We start from the raw sequence: 21345 nt of genomic DNA, 5'->3' as shown, positions 1-21345 counted from the left end.
TGTATCATATTTCAGGATTTGCCAGAGGGAAAAATGAGTGAATATACACAGAGAGGCAGCAGCTACTAGGAAGTAGCAGAGAAACAATGCCCCCTTTCCTCAACCTGCCAAGCAGTGGTGGGTTGATAGGAAGATGCCCAAGGCCTTTGGGGTTAGACAGGCTACCAATGGGAGAGTGAAGGTCCAAACCTAATAGTCCTTGCTAAATTCTCTCACTGACATATGAGCATAGCATTATGTTGTGTTGTGTTGAAGATAATTTTAGTTATTTTGATCTGTGTACTTACTCTTTTTTTTTTTTTTTGGGGTGAGGAAGATCAGCCCTGAGCTAACATCTGATACTAATCCTCCTCTTTTTTTTTTTTGCTGAGGAAGATTGGCCCTGAGCTAACATCCGTGCCTATTTTCCTCTACTTTATATGGGACACCACCACAGCATGGCTCAACAAGCAGTGCATCGGTGCGCACCCGGGATCCGAACCAGCGAACCCTGGGCCGCCACAGTGGAGTGCGTGCACTTGATCGCTTGCACCACTGGGCTGGCCCCCTTATTCTTATTTAATCAATAACCTGGTGGAGTAACTGTTCCCATTTAACAGATATGGAAGCTGAGCTCAGAACTGATGATGCCTTGCCAAAATTTACAAAACCTCATGTAAGTTGTATAGTTGGTATTTGATTCCAAATTTGTCTAATTCCAAAGCATGTAATTTCAGGCTGCCACTTATTATAGTTAGCTGTTTCTGTAGAGTTGTGGATTCCTTGGAAGGCCTTTTTTTTTTTTTATTTCATCAAACATGAATCAAGTACCCATTTTGTGCTAGTTTCTGTGGGTAGGTATAATAATACAGAGATGAATCAGATTGTGTCCCTATTCTTGGAATACTCACAGATCCATGGGCAGGCAGGCAGACAAAGGGATGAAACTGTAGAAATTCATAGGATTGGAACCTTTAGGACAGGGAAGAATTGGAGAAGATTTCTTGGAAGATGTAATGTCTGAATTAGCTGAGAATTAAATAATTCATGGAAACTAGCCAGGCAGAAGGAGCAGTACATGCAAAGGCACATTTGGGAAACTGTAAATAGCACTATTTGTTGAGATCATTGAGAATATAAGAAGGGAGAATGGAGAGGTTGACAAGGGGCTCAATCAGGAAGGCTTAGAAGCTTGGGAAGGTGCCTTGTTCCGAAAGCAATGACACATTTTAAGTGGGAGTGTCATGGTTTTGAGTTTTAGAAAGCAGCCAGAGTGGAGAATGGATTTGGGGGTGAGGGTGAGGACGGGGTGGAGAAAAGAGATGTAGAAAAAAATAGGAGCTAACAAGACAGATGTATAAGGAACCTCTCGAAATAAACCAGATTAGAGATAATGGAGGCCAAGAATAAGACTGTGGAGATGTAATAAATATATGGATTCAGGAAGATTTTTTTGTTTTACTTTATATTAGATTTTATACATACATAGAAATACTTAAAGTAGTGTAATGAACCTGTGTACCCAGCCTCAATAACCATCATCAGTGGCTAATCCTGTCCCACCGATACCTCCACCCACTTTCTCGCCTTCCACCTTATTTTGAAGCAAATCTCAGGTATCATATCATTTCATCCGTTAATATTCCAGTACGTATCTCTAAAAGATTTTTTTATAGATTTCTCCTCCATCTTTTTCCTTCTAATTTAATTTAAGAAATTAGGTGATTTGTCTTCTTGTATTTACCAGAGCTTAGATTCTACCAATTGCATCTTTGTGGTGTAGATGAATGTGTTTCTTTGAATTCTGTAGTTCTTTTATTTTAGTAATTGGATCTAGAGGCATCATGACCTTTAGATTCAAGTTTTTTGGCAAGACTACTTCATGAGGGTGTTGAGTTAGCTGTTGATAATATCTAGAATCCATTATTTCATAATATTATTCTAATTCCAGTATTTCTCATTCATTTATTAGCTGGAATGCTTCTATAAAGAGAAATTTTTCTATTGCTGTTTATTACCCTGTGGTATATTTCATGTAGGAAAGGCAGGATAAATACTTGATTCTTCCCATTTGTTTAATAATTTTCAAAATGCTGTGTTGGTTCCCTAGCATCCTTCAGCGGTAACAAATTAATTTTTTTAAAGTCATTATTAACTGATGTATTTAAACAGTTGTATTTCAGTTAATTGTACTTTTTTTTTTAAGAGTACTCAAATTGTCCCATCTTTGGTTAGAGAGTGGCTGATTTGGCAGCTTTCAAGGAGATAGAAAAGACAGGAATGAGGACAGGTTGAATGTGGGTGAGATCAAAGGGGAGGAAGGAGTCAAGGAAAGAGCCCCAAGATTTTGGCTTGGGTGAGTGAGGCCATTTGCTGAAACGGGGAGCCCAGAAAGAGAGCAGATTTTAAAGGGAGGACATGTCTGGACATGTCTGAGGTGCTTATGATAGATACATCTAGGTGGAGATGCCCAGGAGGTAGCTGGGTATCAAGATGTGAGGCTCAGGGGAGCAATCCCTGTCTTCAGGACCCGGGATAGGGCTCAGTTGCTGTGTGTAGTTGACTCAGATTGGAATTATGTGTGTTATATTTTGTTTGATAAAAATAAATCCATGTGCTGGCTAAAGCCAGGTTCTACCCAAAGTAAGATTATTAAGCCCTTATTGCCTTCTCTTTTCCTTTTGCCTATCCTTAGAGAGTCAGGTTCAATTTCTAGTAGAATAGGAAGGACAGAGTTGGTTGCAGGTAGGATTGCCACTTGGCCGGTTTACAACCGGTCCTGTTGGTTTTCAGATTTACTACACCCACTCCCTCAATTAGAGGAGAGCTATGTGTATGGGTAGGGTTTACTGGAGTTGGAATTGAGGCTGGGTGAACTGGTTTTGGCTTTGCAGGAATGGCCTAGGGCAATCTTTTTGTGAATATTTGTATTCCTGAAAGATTTTTTTTCTTTCTCCCAGGTTCCTGCTCTCTAAAGCAACTTCTTTCCTTTCTTCCTTCCTCTAGTTAACAAATACTCATTGAACACCTGCTTTGTGTCAGGCACTGGGGATACAGTGGTAAACAAGAATAGGGGGCACAGTCCCTGCCTTCATATAGCTTGGAATCTAGTGGGACATATATGTTATATATCTTAAACAAAAGATCATCAGCAATATATGATTCTACGCTAACACAGGAACTCAGCAAATAGGACATATTGGTCAGAAATCTTTTACTGTCAGTACTGGGCCTTCATTTATTGGAAGATTCAGTGTTAGATAGGCTTATAAATCAGAAAATATATGTGAAACAAAGGGCCTGACACATAGAGGACTCTGAAGTGGAGTTTGTCTAGGGGAAAAAAAAACCTTCTGAAGTAAGATGGAAGAGTTAGAAAATGTGAAAATGGAGTAGAATATGAATGCATCAAGTTTAATAAAAGAACTGCACACCACCTACCCAGACAACACACACACCTAGAGCCTTCTAATTGCTTTAGCATATTGTGAATGCCTATTATATGCTAAACCCAAGGCTAGACCCTGGGATTACCAAGGCTTGACTCTTTGGGGTACATTCAGATTAATAAGGAAGATAGAACTGTAAAATAAAAATACTATGGTAATATGTATTGTCATGGTATATTTTAGGGATCCAGGCAGCATGGAAGAAGGGTATGGTTTGACTGTTTCTGATTTGAGGGGTGGGAGGATGGAGTCTTAGAATACCTGACAGTGGAGGTGATATTTAAATTGAGTCCAGAAAGATGTATAAGTGGTGGTAGAAGCTATAAGGAAGCAGTGAGAAGAGTTATTCCAGGCAGATGGACTAGCTTAGCGTACTTGCACTACAAGTAGATCAGCATGGGTGGAGTAGTGATGGGTGCTTACAGGGAGTGGTGGTAAATGAAGCTGGAGAGATCAGCAGGGGCTGGATTGTAAAGGGCCTTGGGAGTGTGGACCATTATACTGTAGGTGCCTGGGAACCGTTGACTGGGCACAGTGAGATCATGCCACAGTTATTGGGGGTTTTGATCTTGTAGGCCTTTGCCCAGAGTCCTCGCTTACACAGAACTGAGTTACTTGTAGACAGAAGCCTCTTCCTCATCTGACTTTTTTTTCCCTCTAAGTCAGGCAGGTGGATGGATAGAAAATGAAACAACTTGAGAAGTCAGGGCTGAGGTCAGAGTCTGTTGGAAATTTCTGGATTTTAAGTGGGCTTCCTTTTTAGGGGCACCAAAGGAGAAAGGCTCTCTGTCCATTTGCCCTGCCACTAAGTCTGGCTTTTTACTACTTTGATCTTTTTTTTTTACTTCATTTGCATATGTTGCTTAGCAGTTTGAGCTATTGCTATCCTCACAGCTATATTGTTCATTGGCATTAATCTCTGGGCTGATCTGGACCTTAATTGTGAAGGAAGTAAACAGGCAGAGGTGCCATGTGGGAAGAATACGTCCCTCCTTGTTCAGACATCTTAGGAGAAAAATGGTTGGCTGCATGTATGTTTGTATACTGTATATCTGGTTCTTTTCTTTTTCTTTTCATTCAAAAGGGACTGATTTATTCATACTATAATCTGTTCTTTATTGTGATAGTTTTAAAAATTCACACCAAAATCTTGACTGGGGTATTATGGAGATTTTTTAATGGAGGGAGGGCTCACTCTTTCCAGGTTCTTCAATTTGTGGATGGGAAACTGATCTAATTAAATACCCAACCATATTTAAATTTCCTTAATTGTCTCAAAAATGTCTTTTTAAAGTTGATTTGTTCAAAGAAAGGATTTGCATTTGGTTGTTATATATAAGGCTGTTCTTAAATCACACCCTATAGTCTTTTTCTTCCATAGCCAATCATGTCACTCTTCTGCATGTAGATTTAATTCCTGACTTTATAGCAGAGATATTTAGAAAGTCTTTTGAGATCTTCTCAGTTCTACCCGTTCCTTCAAGTCCTAAAACACCTTTCCTACCTGTCAACTTGCAGAACTCCAACGTTCAGCTCAAAAATGGCCTCTCTGTGGCATCTCACTCCATTCTAATGAATTGTTCCCTCATCTGTGTTTCCCTAACTTAGTACCCACCTCTGTTACAGCACTTATAACATCTTATTGTCATTTATCTGTTTAGTGTGTTTGCACTTCAAGTTGGGTTAGTGTGGATGATGGAAAATGAGGCTGGAGAAGAGGTCGGCAGACGGTGAGCACCTCTAAGGCAAGGGTCACATAATATTCATTTCTGTCACCTCAACCAGCGTAGTGCCTAGCTCATAGGAGACACTCAACGAATGTTTGTAGAATGGATGAAAAACCCCAGTTTCTGGAGTATTTTTAGTTTCCAGCTCTGAGTTGTTTTTTGTTTTTTATTTCCTGAACTATGAATTCCCCTTTCCAACTCCAGGAATAGAAGGCAAAACTGGAAATGATATCTAAGTATGTTCTTTGTTGCTCTTGTTCTTTTTCTGCGCTCAGGAAGTTTACTTGTTAGTCCCAGATAGTATGGACTTCACTTGGCTGTGTTTCATTATTCCTGTTTAGTTGAATTAAACTCTTTTCCTTGCCATAGAGAATGTCTGTATCAGGGATCTGACCAGAGACCAGAGAACAAGAGACCTTGGGCTCCTGTTTTTTGTGGTTTGCAAGGTTAAAAAGGAATTTAAAAAACATTTTCTGCATATTTCTGGTTTTCTAAAGTGGATAGAGGTTTTCTAATTAGTCCCCCTCCATCAGAGTGGTCACATGGCTTTTACTTTGCATCAGACTTACATTGAAACTTCTTAAAAATGAATAAGGCTGAAATGATTTCAGTGATTGTGTGGCTACTAGAATTACTATCTTTTATTTTACATTGAAGAACTAAGCATATTACATCCTGATACCCCCCTTTAGCTTCAAAATCTGCAGTCTTCTTTGAAAGCTGCCATTTGAATAAGCAAACAGATGGGAAATGATGTTGAATAGTAACATCTAAAAAGAGGCTTTATTTTTTTCTGTCCAAGATATGTGGTATAATGGAAGAAGTGAGAGACTAGGATTTTTTTTCTCAGTTGGTCTGATGACTCCTGCCTCTTCCTTTTTTTGGGCCTCAGTTTCCCCATATTTAAAATGAAAGTGGAGCCAGTCTCTTGCACAGTTAACTAAGGTTCTGCCATTCATTAGATATGCAGTATGCAAATGCTGCAGATGTTGGTTGGATGTAGAATTTTGTTCATCTCTTTTTTTCTACATTACAAAGCTAGTATTAGGAAGTAGAAAATGTTGCTGATTTCTTATTTTCTTTTCTCCCCTTCCCACTCATAAATTCCAGGCGTCCTTTTAATCTTTTTAAATGATTTTTCTTCTCTGTAGTTGTTTTTAACAATCTTACTGGGAGCCCTACTTAAGTTTGTGTTTTGCATTCACGTGATCATTGAGGTGCGTGTTCATGTTCTCTTCCCCCTTCCTCCCAGGAGAATCTATAAAGCGCTCTCAAAAAACCTGGGGGACTGAGGATGCTGAAGAAATATGACTCTATCCAAAGATAAGACTTACCCATTTTCTTAAACCATGTTAAAAATTTCTTCTCAGGCTTTTGGGTACATCAAGGATTATTACTAAGACCCACCCTTAAAAATCAAGGGCTCTGCTTCAGTCTTGATACTAGGAGCCAGAGTAAGAGCTTCTCATTTCGTCTGTTCCGCCAAAGCTTGGTGGAATAAAGCAGAGAGGCTTACTACACCTCTGTTGTGTGCCGGTACTGCGTTCAGGTAAACCTGGATCCTTCAGGGAAACAGAGAGCTGCCTTTTGAATGAGTGTTCCCAGTTGAATAGCTTTTTGTTGATGGACTTTCCCCTTGCTCAGGCTTTTTCCCTCTCATTCTATTTATCGTCTTTTTACTAAAATTGTAAGAGCTGCATTAAGTTCCACAAGGACTGAGAAGAAAATCTTTATTAATCCCTTGTCTGGATGAGAGTGGGGGTGGGAAAGCTGTTTGATATATTTGTGTTGGGGTGAGGTGTGTGGTGGCAGTGGCAGAACATTTATTTTTAGGCAGACAAATTATAGCCTTTTCTCCTTCTTTAAATCACTGGTCACTTTCTCTTTAGGCTCTACTTTGTAAGATGACCCTAATGCTCTCTATTGGTTGGAAAAGCCCTCTACTAACAGTGGTAGCAATATTTGCCATTCAATTATATGGCTGCCAAGTAACAGAGTCCACTCCTACCCTAAGAAGGGTCTTTTTTTTTTTCCGGAACACTGCTATAAAATGTGCTTGGCTAGGCTAGAGAGAAAGGGAGATTTCATAGGATGAAATACCTTGCACAGTTAAAAAGCATTTATTCCCGGGAATCAGTCTCTCTTTGGGCCATCTCACCTTCGCAGTGGAACTGGCCCCTTGATTGTGTTCTGAGGTCTGAATGGATAGCTGAATGTGTGACATCATGTGTCCTTAGCATATGGCTCAGATTTGCCAGCCTCTGCAGCTCTGTGGCAAGGTTTGAGTGTGTGCATGCACACCCAGCGTGATGAACTCTGCTGTGAGCTACTGGTGTGGCTCGTGAATCAGGGAGGCACAGCATAACGATTGCTTAAGATCTTAAGAGTTTTAAAGGAATGAAGCAGGAAGCTTACTTTAAAGCTTTAAGCCTTTGGCTGGGGCCAGGGGATGCAATTTCTAACCTTTGTTTTCTAAAAGGATTTTGCGGACCTAGTATCCTTTCTCCACGTTCTTTCAGACTAGTATGTATAACTGGAGCGTGGAAATTGAGGGCCAGACTTAAAGTGAACCCTGCAAATAACTCAGAGCTCCATGTTCTAATTTTCTCAGAAGAATTTCCCTTGTCATTGTTTATTATAATGACAAAAAGCAGGGAACCCTACCCCCTCCCAAACACATATGCGTAATAGGGAGTTTTTGTTTTGTCTTTTCCTTGTGCCAAAGGTTTCAACTCTAAACATTGTAATCCAGAGTATAGAAGAATGTAGTGTAGAATAGCTCTTGAAAGAAGGAAGGGGAGAACAAACCCCACATACTAGAACTCTTAGTCCTTCTAAAATGCTGCCTTTTAATTTTAGAATCTCAGCTTAAAGAGGACCGGAGTATTTCCCGTTAAATACTCCCATAATAGTTTTCAGAGAGACATGCTAGGCAGTATTGTTAACTAAAGAAAATAAGTCTATCAGTTCCACTTAGATAACCTTTGGTAATAAACGAACTCCATACACGTTGTGACCTTAGCGCCTGAACTTTCTAATCACATGACCGGCTTGTAAACTGACCTGTGAGTATGACTGTCGTAGTCCCAGCTAAGAGAGAGAAATTGGCCAAGTGTCGGAAGGGTGGTCATCTAAGCTGGACTTGTCCTGTAATCTCTGTTTCTTCATGGCTGAAAAAGAACTTCTCAACAGACTCTGAGAAGCATGAAATGGAGACATGGGAAGGTAAGGGAACTGACTGGTTAAGCCGTAGCCCAAATCTAAGTTTTAGAAAATTTCTTTGAAGGTTTAAAGCAAATAGCAGCCTTGAGGGAGAAAGGAGGCAGTCCACTCCTTTTTTGTGTCTTGGCAGAATTCAGCCAACAAGTTTTCATGTACATAGCAACTAGCTATAAAAGTTTTGGAATAGAGAAAAGCGAAGGAGAACTGTAGTGAATTGGTTGTTGTGATTGATGTTTTTAAGAGAAATAGCAGAAAAAACGAGAAAAATTGGATTTAAATTTTATAGTGACTTGAAAAAAATCTTAAACTTCATTTTATATCACAGTTCTTAGGTAAAGTTTACGTTTCAAAAAACTTCTGTTTACCTCTTGACAGAATTTGTTTGTATTTTAAATTCTTTAATCCAGTTCACCATCTGCCAAAGCCTTATTTAGTACTGTTAATTATAGATAGTATCAGGGTCATGAGGCCGTTGATAAGGCAGCCTCATTCCCTTTGGAGGAACTTAGATACTTTACGGTTTTGGGTATAAGACTAAGCCATTGCTAATTTATTTTTAAGTGGGTTGTTTTTAAAATGGATAATTTCATCCTCTCTCTCTCTTTCTCTCTCTTTCTGTGTTTCATTAATAGCAGCTAGTTAGTGTTGCTATTCGTTTATTTGGAGATAAGCTCCTACTTGTGTAAGAAACCACAGTGCCCCACAACTTTATTATTCCAGCCAAGAAAGACATACACAGCGAAAGAAACAGCTAGAAGATGAATCTTAGTATTAAAAATTTGCTGTATTTGTTTGCTGTGTTTATAGAGTCTAAGAGTTTGTTTCTTATAGGCATGTACTGCTGAACTATAGCCAGAAAAGTTGCGGACTCTTTGAGGTAGTTGGTAAATTTCTAGGGCGTTAACCTATTTCATAGGTTCCCAGCTTCCCTGTCCGTTGCAACATGGCTAACATCTGCCATAGGCAGCTTTGCAGTTTTATTCTCACTCTGAAGATGCACAAACTAGGGAATTGGGACGCCCTCTCATACCAACATTCTTCTGTGTAGTAACACTTTATAGTAATACTCCCTTATCTGTTATTTCCCGGCACCTTATATGCCACAATTACTTCATTGTTTTTTGTTGTAAATTAGTGGAAGCAACAAAGTTTGTAGAAATTATCAGTTACATGCAAGACTTCTTATTTTTTATTTTGAAGATCTTCCTCTCCTTCCCCTAATATACACAGAAATTCTCTGTTAAACTATTCTGGATATACTAGCTTTTCCAGAAAGGAATAGTTTAAGAAGTAAAATTTGCTCTGAACCCATTGGAATAGGATTTTAGGGGTGGGCAGAGATACCAGAGCAGTGGTTACATGAGTTTAGAAGGGATAGCTCTGGAGGATTTGGATTTTTTTCCAGCCAGCTTGAATCTCTTAGTGATATATAGTCCACAAATTCTGAAAGAGAAAAAAGGTTGGAACAGAAAGTTCTTCTTCAGTTGTTATTTAATTAAGCATTGAAACTTCGATTTTTCTTAGTTGTTCAATGGCAGAAAATAACTTATGGTACTAAAACAAGAACTATTATACAAACAAGGAAGTGAATTTTAAAATTTTCACCTGAGTCTTCCATACAAAATTCTAGTAAAGCACAGTGAATTATCCCCTCTAAAAGGAGGTCTTGGGAAGTTTAAAAAGCAAAATCAAACTACTAACAAAAGAGATCGGTGAAAATGTTACTGTAAAAAAGCATTGCCTGGTTTTAGATATTGGGCCCTTGTCCATTTAAATTAACCTTTGTCACAGCTGGGCATACAAATGTTTTGTTTTAGTTCACAGAGGGTTAACTCTATTCAAGCTTTCACTGTGGCAGGCCTGATCTGTGGAGTCATACAATCTGGTCTTTCAGCCCTGCCAGTCGCTAGGCAGGAAGTCTTATTTCTTAAGCTATCTTTCAGAATGGGGGGTTGGGATTTGGAGAAAGGTGGGGGAAGGGCCTTGGAGCATCTGTAAGGATCAATAACAGAGAGCGAGCCGCAAGAGAGGCCATTGTGCGCACTTCAAGATAGATGCAGCCCTTGTGTACGGCCCCTGCCTGGCAGGACAGACACCTAAAACCAAAACAATGCCACCGAATGAATTCCTTGAAATTCCTTGAAAAATCAGATTGCTCTTAAAAGAGAAAAAATACTTGAGTGCCCTTTTAATGTTGAGAATATTCTCATCCCTCAACTTGCTAGGATCAGGCAATCCCCACTAGAAATAACTCCAAATTGATTTTTAAATGTCTTTTGTCCTCATGCTAATACTGTATTGAATTGGAGAGGCTGATCATTTTGGTCTTAGTCACATGCATCAAAGCATTGAGTAATCTTTTTTCTTCTTTATTTCTTTCTTCCTTTCCTTCTTTCTTTTTTATTTTCACGTTTACTTTACCCTGTTGGTGTTGGAAGCATCATTAAGGGAATGAGAAAACCAAAATTTGGTTAGGATTTGAGTAACATGTGTGAAAGCCCTCCCCCAACAGCTGGTATTGGCTCTTGAAACTTCAACTGAGCTAAACAGATGCTCTGTGTGTGTTATTTTGAGATCGTTTAAACCAGACTTGTAACCAAGAAATCTACAAAAATTATAGGTCTTATTTTAAAATACACTGAAGTTGTGATAGATATCATGCCACATCGTAATGCATATTCTATGGGTGTTAAACCAGAGATATCTGAGCTTGGTAAAGTGAGCAATTCCACCAAATGAAATGATGTTTTGAAAGCACTACCAAGTTTGTTGTTCTTTTACTCCAGCCCAGATTTTCATTTTTCGAATTCCCCTTTCCCAAGCCCAACTGTAACATTCCTGTTTTACTGTATCCTTTTTTAGAGGACTAAGGCAGTAATTCAGTAGGTACTTTTATGATGCAAATTCTTTATGGCAGTTGGAAAGAGTAATGGAGTCATTGCCGCCTCTTTTCCACTAAACCCCCCGAAAGTATTGATGACAACTGATGGTAACAGCTGTGGAAGATGGAATCATAAAGAACCTCTAATATCCTTCTCCCAATTTGAAATCTTCCAGGATTAAATGCATAAACCAACTAGGGGGTCCATAATGTGACTTGCAAACGTACAAATGGAATAAGGAGGGAAAAAAGAGACCACTGTTTGAAGTGAGCCCCAAATTTAATTTATTTTATGCTTTTTGAGTTGAGACCTGACATATTCTCCTGGACAGTTTTGAGGCTTAAGAGAATACTTAGACTTCACAGATCATCTGGATATTTTTAACCCATCTCTACCCTGTACCCCTTTTCTGGGGAAAATGATGTATAAAAAAGAAAACCTGACTTACTCATCACAAATAGTGCCTCCTTGATACCGTTATTTTGCCTCTCTGATACATTATAATTCTGTATTAATATTTAAACCAAGGGATCAATTCTTTTAATGGGCATTTTCCAGAGAGATACAAATATACTAACAAAACTTGGAAATTCAGTTACTATTTACATTGTATTAAAATGGGGTATGAAACCTACCATGACCCTTTTGAACAATGTGGTCTTTAATGTGCTTTGGGGAAGGACCTAGTGAAGGAAAAGCCATAAAAGTCTTCAGGGTTCAAGATGAGGTTGGGATTTTAGCCCATTGCTTTTGTCATTTTCACACACAAACATCGCTGCAATTGTGTTTGATTTAGCATCTTTAATACAATGAGGTACGAGAACAAAAGGGTATCAGAGGCACAAGTATGGAAGCCAAACATTCTCCCTTTCCCCCTAAATTTTTTAGATCATTCTCTTTTCTCTGTCCCCTCTGCTACTGGGGTTTCTTTTTAAGCCAAGGAAGTCAGTCCATTTGTAAGAATCTTCATTTTGCATGCCTCGGTGGTTTGCTTGGGCAATTGGAAAAAAAAGCTGCTCCTCAAATATTTTTTAGCCACGTAAAAAGTCATGTCCCAAAGACTTGGTAAAAACGCTATAATTAGGAAAAATGAATCTATTCGTATTTCAAGGTTGAGAGTTTGGGGGCGTTCCCAATGCACAGCTGTTTTACATATTTTGAAAAGCCTGATAGATGTAAAGGTCATTGCTGACTCTAACAGGGTCTTGATGCTCACACTGTGATCCAAGGACCTTGCATTAATTAGGATGAGAAGCATGGAAGGTCAGGAGTCAACTGGCTGGTGGGCCTCATGGATTGTCATTGGGGCCAATCAAAATTCCTGTAGGATTTTTAGCCATTAAAACCAAACCAAACCAAAAATATAAAACCTGCTGCTGCTTCTATGGACTCTGAGCAGATCCCTTGGTCTGTATGGTAAGGACTAGTCCCCTGCTGCCCAGATGGCTCATAAAAACTTGGCTACGTCCATTGCTTTGCTACAGGCTTCCTAGTGTTGGGAAAAGAACCTCAGCAGCCTGACTCTCTCACATGGCCAAGTCACTTGACCTCTATGAGCCTCATATATACAACAGGGAACAGTAATACCAATCTCACAGGGTTGCTATAGGAATTAAATAAGAGAACCTCTGTCACAGTGCCCAGCACATGCTTAATATGCCTTGAAATTGAAATGAGTTTTAAAGAGTGGCAAATTTAGGGAGATTAGGAAGGAGAGGATTCTTGGGTGAGCCTGTGGCTGGTGCTGTTTATATTCCAAGTAGAAAAGTCCCCAGGGACTGCCTCTCCATTCAGTGGGCAACAGTCAGGGAGGGGTCCTTTGGAAATTGAGCCTTGAAACTGCTGTACAACCAGTGAGACGAGCTGCTGAGCCTTCTACAACCAATTGCTGTGCTAATATTCTATTCCTGGGCTAATGAAAATAATTACTATTGAGCGGGTCCTTGAAAAATTTGTGGCTTTTTTCCTAAGATTTTGTTGATTGGAAGAAAAAGGAGAAGGGATGGGCTCTAAGTAGCACACAGGTTAAATCATGATCAGGAAGGAAGGATAGTCAAGTTAGTCTTATCTCCTTTCATGTGTTTTGGTAGATAAATAGATGCCAAGACAGTTGCCTTGGCCGTGCTTAATAGCCCCATGTCAGAAGCTTTACCATGAATGGTCAAGTTGGGAATATTGTTAGCATGCTAATCATTGCCCTGCTTAACTTTGGAGTCTTCAGTCTCCCTGATGCTGGGGCTTGAGAAGTTATGTCAATGGCTCATTATTTTGATCTCTGTGTGTAACATTTTAATTTATGTAGCCAACATTCATTGAGCGTTTACTGTGTTCTAAGTGAACGTGGCTGAATCAGACATAATTCCTCACCTGAACTGCAGCTCCCCTTTTTGAACTACAAAGAGGTAATGTTGCTTAACAGATACTAACTATTCATCACTTAAGACATAAGAGTTTTTGAGGACAGTTTCAGGGAGAAGAGGAACATTTGGCTGCCAGAGCATTATCCAAAACTGGCAATAGAATTTGTTTTCACTTTGGGGCCCTATATTTCTTTAGTTTTTTTACTACGTTTGTTAGACATTTCTTGAAATGTTTTTGCCCTTCCAAACGTATGACTGTGAAATAGAATATTCAAATATTTTTCTTAACATAGTAAAATTAGAGTCTTGCAATGCAGCTGGCAGAAGTGTGGAGACACCCTAAACCTCATTTCTCTGTTAGCATCCTATTCACTGTTAGCAAAAAGTTTTCCTTTCATGAAGTTTCAGCATGTGCCCTCAGTGTGATGGCTACAGCAACCCAGCTGTGTTTTTCAAAGGAGCTGATAAGTTATGGATAACTTATTAAATGTCAGTTACAGTTTATTAAATAACCATGTTACAACAAATGCATGTTTTGGACATTTAAAAAAAGAAAAAAGTAAACATATTCCAGTGGCCATTTAATCCCAAAACTTGTGCATATGAGTCAGTGTGGAAAGAAGAAAGTGTATAAATGAAAGACTAGGCACCCAATAGGTGCTAGTCCTGAAGTCTTGGCTGTTGTCGTTATTATAAGAGTGTGTACATGCACATACTCTCATATGCATTCATGGTTCTTGTTTTTTAAGTTTGCCATGAGATAGTTGTTAACTGCTGCTGACAAGAAAATCTACCACCCTCACCTCTTTTATTTGATTGGGGGCAGGATGAGGATGAGATGATGATGTGCCACAATTAGTGTCTTTCCCTGTCGTTGGATATAGTCCAGCCATCCGTTGTTTTAACCGTATCCTGTATTAAAATGATACTTTAAGAAACTGACTATCGCATTAGGATTCTTGGTTCCTTTTGAATATGTAGGTATTAATTCTCCCTCAGCACCTCTGCTCTCATCCCCACATGCCATTTGGAATCATGTACACTAAAACACTTGCCATGAGCTTACCAATCTGATACTAGAGAAAAACTACGCACCATAAAATAGTTGTAGTATGGAAAGTTCATCGTATGTCATATGCAGAAAAATATTTGGACTCAGTTTCTTTGTTCTTTATTTCCACCAACCATTAGTCTTACCAAAGTAAAAGAATGGTGCATGTCTAGAGAATCTTGAGGAGTTGGGGGGAGGGAGTGCTAGCTTTATGAAAGTATTGATCCAGTGCCTCAGGGAAGCAGAACCTTTTGGTTCTGATGGCTGCACTAGTAATATCGTGTGAGTGTAAGTGTGAAAGAGTGCTTATGTGCATTGTTTAAGTTTCGTAATTTGTTGGCTTAGTGGTGAATGCAGAGAGACCCACACACTTATTCTGAACATTGTTTTACACATGGAAGTAGTTACAAAAGCATTTTTTGGCAAATAGAATGGGAATATCTAATAATGCACATGGCTGTGTTCTGGGCCCATTATACTAAACTGGTCAGAATTCTGGAGGAAGTGCCTTTTGGTAAGGTAGTATGGCAACTACATTTTTAACCTTCCCAGAACAAAAGCCTGCTAATTGGTCTTTCTTTCACTAGGACCTTAGAACTGGGCGGGGACCTAGGGAGCTAAGTACTGAGCTTTGAGTATTGACACAAGGTTTCTGGGCCGGCCCATTAGTTTGTCATCTAGGGTTCTTATAAACTATGCACTTTGATTTGCAAGTAGAGAAGCTACACCACTCATTCAGTTGACATTCACTAGTGGTTGTTCTGTGCTTGGTATGTATTAGGGATACAGAAAAAATAAGAATCTCTCCCTGCTATGTAGAACATACAGTCTAGTAGAGGGAGATAAATAGCTAAGTGCAACAAAGTGTTAGAGGCACAATGATAGCAATCCTGGAGGGTACAGCGGTTGTGCAGAGGTAGGAGTGCTTATTTCTATTTGGGCTGTCTGATTAGGCTTCAATCAGGAAGGGATCATGAGAGATTGGTCAATATTTGCCAGGCTGGTAAAGTGGGAAAGGGTCTCCCAGGCAGAAGAGCGCATGAACAAAGGCATGACAATATAAAACCACCTGACAGGGTATAGGGTGAGTTATATGGCCCATATAGGACAGAAAGGTTGGTTGGTTCTAGACCCAAGGGAAATCCTAGAGAGCTTTGATCTATGAATGGATGCCCCTACCCAAGTTGAGCAGAAGAGAGCCCTCTTCACATTCCTGTTAGTCCTCCTCTTGCACATGTTGAAGAGATTAATGTGCTTTGCTAGAAAGGAGCACAGGTCTGCCTCAGAGCTGGAGGCCTGGACACTGCTGCTGCTGGGGTTTAGGGAGAGCGTGCTGTAGCCTTGCTTAACCTTGTTACAAATTGCTAGATACTACAGAGGGAGAGACCTTGGTTAAATGGTTCTAAGAAATTATACTCTCTACTTCGGAGCATCTGTGCTCTGGGGGAATGTTCTAAACAGAAATGGGGTCTGTTGTATTTTTCTTAATGAATGGAGAAATATTGTCTTTAAATAATATCTTACCCAGACTTTTTCACTAGTTTAGACTAAAAGTTTCTTTTGGTTTCCTAGGGCAAGTTGTGTATGTTTTTACTGAGATATCATTGTACTTTTACTTAGATCTTGGTAAAATAGTTGATGACCTAGTGACTAAAGCATTAAAATGTTTTTGGATAGGTAGTATTAGTTGCTTTAATTTTTAATTTCGTTTCAAAATTAACATACAGTAAAATTGAGGGGTTTTGAGAGGGTATACAGTTCTGTGAATATAGATTTGTGTAACTACTGCTACAATCAAGATACAGAACAGTTTCATTAATCCCCCAAAACTCCCTTATGCTATCACTTTGTGGTCATACCCTCACCTTACTCCTGACCTCTTAACAACCACTAATCTGTTCTCTGTTACTATAATTTTATCCCTCCAACAGAGTTATATGAATAATGTAACCTTTTGAGCTGGTGACTTTCACTCAGTATTATAATGCCTTTGAGATTCATCCAAATTGTTACATGTATTGGTAGTTCATTCTTGTTTATTGATAAGTAGTATTCCATTGTGTGTTGATCCATTTACTGATTGAAGGACATTTGGATTATTTCCAGTTTGGGGTGATTATGAATAGAGCTGTTAGAAACATTCATGGACAAGTTTGTGTGTGAACCTAGGTTTTTACTTTTCTGTGGTAAATACCTAGCAGTAGACTTGATGAGTTATATGGTAAGTATATGTTTAACTTTATAAGAACCTGCCAAACTGTTTTCCATAGTGGTTGTATCATTTTACATTCTCACTTGCAATGTAGGAGAGTTCTAGTTGCTGTATATCTTCACAAGCACTTGGTATTGTCATTTTTAAATTTTAGCTATTCTAGTATATAGTGGTATCTCCTTTTTCTAATGGCTAATGATGTTGAACATCTTTTCATGTTCTTATTTGCCAGCCATATACCCTCATTGGTGAGGTGTCCAAGTATTTGAATTTTTTAATTGGGATGTCTATTTTTTTATTATTGAATTTTGAGAGTTCTTGATGTATTCTTTCTGGATACAGATCCTTTCTTGGATAAGTTTTCTTTACAGAAGTTAAATGACTGAAGATGGAAGGGGATACAATTTCTAGTTATTAAAGTGGTTTGCTTGTATTTCTAGGTAATTCTAAAATCATAGTTTATGCCTCAAACCTTTTACAACTCTCAGCCTTTTTCTTTAATAGGCAAGCTGTACTTTATGACACAGGGGGTTTTCTCACAGTTCTACAGTGCCTTGTGGGATTTAGTGATGTTAAGCAATTGAATTGATGTGTTGTGATTTAGCCCTCTGTAATCCTCTCCCTTGATGTACATTGCTCTTTTGACAATGAGAAAGGATTATTTTCGTTGTATGACATAGTGGGTGGAGGAAGAGTAGAATTAGAAGAGGTCAGAGAATTAGGCTAGGGCCTGATCATGTAGGAATATATATAGGCCATGGATTTTATTTCATGTGCAAGAGGAAGTAATTAGAATGTTTTGAGCAAGAGAATTTTTAAAGACCCCACTCTGACTATATTGTAGAATGGATTGGAAAATGGATTGTTGGGAGCCTACGAGAGGTGGGGAGACTATTAGGAGGCTGAATGGTCATCCAGGTGAGAGATGATGGTATCTTAAACTAGGGCTGGTAATAGTAGAGATGGAGAATAGATTTGAGATCTGTTTTGGAGGGAGAATTGGTAGGGTTTACTGATGGTTTGGATGACGGAATATAAAAGATAGTAAAGGGATTAAGGAATGACTCCTAGGTTCTAGGCTTGAACAACTAATGGATATTGGTTTCAGTTAGTAAGATGGGGAAGATTACCTAAGAAACATGTTGATATAGGAGATGGAAGCAGAATCTAAAATTATATTTGACTTTGATAGGTTTGAGATGCCCGTTAGAAAGTCAAATAGAATGTTAAATAGGCAGTTTAGATATAGAAGTCTGGAGCTCAAGGGAGGTTTTGGTTAAAATACACTTTGGGAATCATCACAATATAGGTGGAAGGCTGAAGTCGCCTAAAGAGAGAATATTGGTAGAAAAGAGGTTTAAGGATTGTAGTGTGAAGCTATATAGGGATTCTGAGGGCTCATCTATATTCAGTTCTGATATTAAAATTCAAAAAGTTGGGGCCGGCCCGGTGGCGCAAGCGGTTAAGTGCGCGCTCCGCGGCGGCGGCCCGGGGTTCGCTGGTTCAGATCCCGGGCGCGCAACGACGCACTGCTTGGCAAGCCATGCTGTGGCGGCGTCCCATATAAAGTGGAGGAAGATGGGCACAGATGTTAGCCCAGGGCCGTCTTCCTCAGCAAAAAAAGAGGAGGATTGGCGGATGTTAGCACAGGGCTGATCTCCTCACAAAAAAAAAAAAAAAAAAAAATTCAAAAAGTTGCCATGAACATGTTATCACTCAGGATGATTCCACAGTATTCTCAATTTCTGCAAGGAGTCATCAATTTACTGGAATAGAAAGTTTAGTATGAAAATTCACGTGGTCCAGAATAGCAACCACTGAGTAGTCTAGATACATAGGTCATTTAAAGGCCAAATGAAATGTAGAGGCAGCTCTAGTGTAGAGGTTACCTATGCAAACATGTGCAAGTTACTTTAATTCTCTGGACCTCAGTTTCTCCATCTGTAAAGTGAGGATGAAGATCTAGTGTCTGTATTTCTAAAGCCCCCTCTGGCTCTGAAATTTAATAATTTCAGGACCAAGTAATCAGAGAAGTCACAAATGACTGAGATATGTAACAAACACATTAACCCTCAAAGTCAGTAATATCCTTATCAATGAAACCTTAAGTAGCCAAATTAACCTCTAATTGAGTGGCTCATGATGGAAGCTCAAGATTTTGGCAGTTGGAAGCTACGCTAATCAAAGCCCATTGGAGTCTCTTTGAAGTAAACCCAAAGACAATTTTGTGTATGCATGTTTTCTTAAAGGAGATTTTGACAACTTTGGTAAGTGTTTGGTGTAATTGCATTGTGTGTATTTTGGCCTCGGGAGGCCTGTAAATTAAATTCAAATGCATGGAAATTCAAATGCATGGAAGATATTTCTAAAAAGAGCTGTGGCCCCTGGGTGGAGAAATAATAAAAATAAAATACAACTGCGTTTGTTCATCCACATCTTCATTTCTAGTAGTCTGCAAGTCTTTTACGTATTTTAATCTCTTCATTCTCACAACAGTCCCGTGAGGTGAATATTTTTATATTTATAGATGAGGAAACTAAAGCTCAGAGAGATTGCCACACAGCTAAAATAGTGACTAGCTGGAATGCAAAGTTGGGGTTGTTTTTGCTTTCGACTTTATAATTACAGTAAAAATAAAACAAATAAAAAATACTTCAAGGGCAATTTACTGCAAAAGCTTAATAAATAAGTTTTTGGTTCTCTAACCCAAGCAGTAATCTCCAAAATTAATAGGTAGATGTGAAGGGGAGCAAAAGGCTGCTAAGGAGAGCCAGATATGCGAAGCTACTACAAAAAGGTGCTTTTCTGTACCTGACCTGTAGGCGAACCCAGTAGGCCCCAGGCTTAAAAGAGTTAGCTCACTCAGGTGAATTACCACCCTTCTTCATAGGCACCCCGAACTTTAGAATATATGGGGCGCTTTCGCATACGTTCCTATTTAGTCCTCACAGGAACTTTTCAGGGGAATCACTGTCGTCATTTTACTGATGAGTATCCTGAGACAAAATGATGATGCTATGATAATAGTGATAATAATAGCTCACATTTATTGAGCATTTACTGTGTGCCAGGAACTTTACACGTATTAACTCTATTCTCAGCACTAAGCACATTACAAGTATTAACTCAATGGTCACAGCAACCTTGTGATATTAAGTACTATTATTATCCCCATTTTACAGATGAGGGAACTGAGGCAATATGGCCATACATTTAGTAAATGTAAAAGCTGAGATTTGGATCCAGACAGTTTGACTACATAGCTCATCCTCTTAATCACTATACTTGTAATAATTTCACGATGTATATAAGTCAAGTCTTTATGCTGTATGCTGTAAACTTATACAGTGCTGTATGTCAATTATATCTCAGTAAAACTGGGGGGAAGTGTAAATATAAAAACATAACTAAAAAGTTAAAAATAAAATATTTTTGATATTTAAAAAATCACTATACTTACTATATTTTTTTGATAAATAGAGAAATGACAAGCCTGAGATCACATGCATAGCTTACTCTTTACCAATTTTGTATAAAAGCTGAAAGTACAGATGTGGAATGTGGGTCATGAGCTTCTGTTGATGACCCAAAGCTAGGATGGAAAGCTCATATCGTCTTAATAGGCAGGAACATCAGGGTGACTCAGACAAGGCAATAAACAAGGTCTTGCAATATAGCAGCAAAACATGAACAAAGACTGAGAGGTTTGAGTTACTATAAACTTGGGACTGACGATTAATGTTAATCTATTATCTTTTATGCATTCATATAAGTATATACTTTCACAGATACATTACAGCTACCCTAAAGGTGATAAAATGGATTTGCATTCATTAAAAACATAGTATACAAAAGGGAGTAGGGAGAATAGACCACTTCTCTTCTGATCTGTGCTCATCAAGCCACGCTAGATTCTGAGCATCATATTTTCGAGTGATCCTTACAAGCAGGAACATGTCCAGAGGGGAAGGCAGATGACTGATGTGATAAGGGGGACTAAAAATCCTATACTATGTAAGTCACTTGTTGGAACTAGTGGTAATGAACTCCAAAGGCTGTAAAATTCTTGGTGGAAAAAGGGAGGGAGCAGCCTTGTTCAGGTTGGCAGTGTCCACAGACTGAATTAAGACCAGTGTGCTTTTATTATAAGGAGTCTTATTTAAGCCTCAGGAGCCATAGTGACTGCTCTCAACCCTTATGAAGCCATGTGGTGTAGCACCTCCACTTCACTTCATTCCCACTCCTCATCACCAACCACATAGACAAGCATCCTCTGCTTTTCTAGAACAAGGCCGTCTCACTGGTTGTACTCATAGTTCTAGTCTCATCAAAAGCTAGCAATCCCTATGTCCTCATTACAAAATCTTGGGAACAGAGAATTACATTGAACCAACTTGGACCAGTGTCTTTCCCATTCAGTTAGCAGTAGCCGGTATCTATCCCTGCTCCAGTCAACTTGTCTA

The 21345-nt window shown here is 39.0% G+C and overlaps 1 protein-coding gene across 7 annotated transcripts in view; it reads left to right on the top strand.

Moving 5' to 3' along the window:
- NR6A1 (nuclear receptor subfamily 6 group A member 1) overlaps nt 1-21345 on the top strand; it is a 210125-nt gene that overhangs the window by 139852 nt on the left and 48928 nt on the right. Inside the window, exon 1 of one of the 7 annotated variants that reach the window (XM_058524024.1) lies at nt 7835-8380. The exons of the other annotated variants lie outside the window; for them this stretch is intronic. Coding sequence (XP_058380007.1) covers nt 8227-8380 — 154 coding nt within the window. The 5' untranslated portion in view covers nt 7835-8226. Of the gene's footprint in view, nt 1-7834; nt 8381-21345 lie in introns of those variants that run through there. 7 annotated transcript variants of the gene reach the window in all.

This window comes from Diceros bicornis, chromosome 28 (assembly GCF_020826845.1).
Source record: "Diceros bicornis minor isolate mBicDic1 chromosome 28, mDicBic1.mat.cur, whole genome shotgun sequence".
In the NCBI taxonomy this organism is placed as follows: domain Eukaryota; kingdom Metazoa; phylum Chordata; class Mammalia; order Perissodactyla; family Rhinocerotidae; genus Diceros; species Diceros bicornis.
This window is presented reverse-complemented; position numbering and strand designations above follow the sequence as displayed.